Here is a 2,168-nt window from a genome sequence, read left to right as displayed (position 1 = left end):
AAAAATTTGAGCAACCCAATTGTTTTTGACGATAACTCCTTCAATTTTGCTCTAATTAACCTAATCTAATCTAATTAATAAGTGCTTATTTTGAAGGTCTTTTTGAGTACTACAAAAAAACTCCGGGAGCGTTATACACGTAAAATTAATCCTTTTTCCGTTATTTGACGTTGAATACATCGATTCGAGTATTCCCCCTAAAACAAGTCCCCTTCCACTAACCATATTTCGCTTTGTATAGGACGTACAACACTTTTTAAAAAACGATTTTCTTTGTTTATTTATAAGCTACATTTTTCGTTATACGGGAAAAATACTTTGAAAGTGTTTTTTTTCACTCAAAATTCCAAGTTTTCAATCATGAATAACTAAACAACTATAGATTTCTCGAAAAAATTCTTCAAATATTTTTTGCCCAAAATTTGATTCTATCGATTTCCAGTGTTATTTTTGAAAAAAAATGTCCACCCCCGAGAAGGAGTATCGACCCCAACAGGGTGGAAGCTATGTCACTAATGTTCATTGACCTTTTCTCTATCTGCCAAATTTCAAGTCGATTGGTTCAGTTTCAAAGAATTCGGAGTTGAAAAGCTTCAATGACTGTACTAAAAATACAAAACTACAAATACAACCCGTAGAAGCCCCTACATTTGTTTAAAATACATAAAATACTTTTTTGAATAGCTAACGCTTGTTACTGTAAAACAAAACTGTTTAAAGAGAATCCATTTATACTCGTACGCTATTGACCCTAATCAGCTTTGTCGCCGTTATTAATATTCTTTGTAAATAACATATAATGACATAAAATTATAAACCTCAGCAGCGATAATATACCTGGGGGAGGGGCGTCATCACAATCACTGCGAAACCTGTCACCAGTTCCAAGACCAGTATTCGAAAGAACGGAATGGTTAGACTTTTTATAATACTCCTCATTTACATCGTTGGCGCCTGGTCCTCTAAGCGACTTATAAAATTCTCGCTCGTACAAAAGATTCGCGTTCCTGTATCCCAAATTTTTTGAAAATTCCTCAACCTCTAACTTTGTCTTCCAACTGGAAAAACGTTAAAATTACTTTTTCGGTCATGGTACAAGAACCTCAACATACTTAACGCCATGCTTTCCTTTACACGTCACACGCTCGGGATTGTAAGAACCAGGCCCAGCTTTAGTTATTTCTTTCTTCATGGCTCCAGTAACATCGAGCTCAGGATGAAAACCGATCTTATTAAACCGTTTTGTCGCCACCCCGAAGGGGGCATTGGATTTTTTAGAGCAGTGACCCATTTCGAAGTGTATAAAAAAACAAGAAACAAAACACTCAAATTTTGACAGCCGTCAAAATATTATTGGGTCACTATTGTTTATTTTGAAATCAAGAGAACTGGCTAATGTTTTCAGCACTGGTAAAATTCAAGAGTGTATTCTATGGCTAAATTTAAAGCAATTTGTTTAGAGAAACATCAATTTAACATTTTCAATGTTCATTTTACTGCTAACATACCATATTAATTCCATAATATACTCCAGTTGAATTAGTTGAATGCAAAAAAAAAATTAGTAGACATTGTATTGCACTTTATGACAGGGATAGTATCAAAAAATAACTTGAAAGAAGTGACACTAAGTTGTCAAATTGCAAATAAGGGGCATATTTACGTGTTTTTTCACTTTTTTTTACCACCCACGAAAATTTAGAGGACCTATAGGAAAATTGGTCATTTTATGTTGTAGGCAGTAATTAAATTAGCTTCAATTTAAGGTATCTATGGTCATATTTCACCAGTTTGTTCACTGTACAATAAAGGTTGAACGTGGAAAAATCACTTTTCCAAAATTGCATATTATTGTTGCAAAAAGCGATGGATGTTGACGAAATTTATGGAAAAGACGGTCAATCCAAAGACCAACATGTGTACCAAAGGCCAATTCGATTGACCGTGAAATTGTTGCTCCAGGCATTTGTTANAGACCGGGAGATGGCTCTCGTTTGTATAATTGATAATTGTATATTGACAATGCAAATGATATTATTGATGCATTTGCAGATTTTTTCTCTAAATCTTATTTACCGTCATCTTCTAACAGCAATGACTCATATTCCAGCAATAACATTAATGATATACATATTCACGACTTCACTGAAACCGAAATTCTTTCAGCA

General features: G+C 34.0%; 1 protein-coding gene across 1 annotated transcript; it reads right to left on the bottom strand.

The window, feature by feature from the left end:
- Window positions 1-837: 837 nt before the first annotated feature.
- Window positions 838-1,378, bottom strand: LOC111693037 (the record flags this gene model as incomplete). The annotated part of the gene is made up of 2 exons (XM_023457176.1): window positions 1,113-1,378; window positions 838-1,058 (listed from the first exon to the last, which is right to left on the bottom strand). Coding segments are annotated over exons 1-2 (400 nt in total), but the record flags the coding sequence as incomplete, so codon positions are not given.
- Between the last annotated feature and the right edge of the window lie 790 nt (window positions 1,379-2,168).

This window comes from Anoplophora glabripennis, unplaced genomic scaffold (genome assembly GCF_000390285.2).
Source record: "Anoplophora glabripennis isolate ALB-LARVAE unplaced genomic scaffold, Agla_2.0 scaffold6933, whole genome shotgun sequence".
NCBI classification, from domain to species: Eukaryota; Metazoa; Arthropoda; class Insecta; order Coleoptera; family Cerambycidae; genus Anoplophora; species Anoplophora glabripennis.
This window is presented reverse-complemented; position numbering and strand designations above follow the sequence as displayed.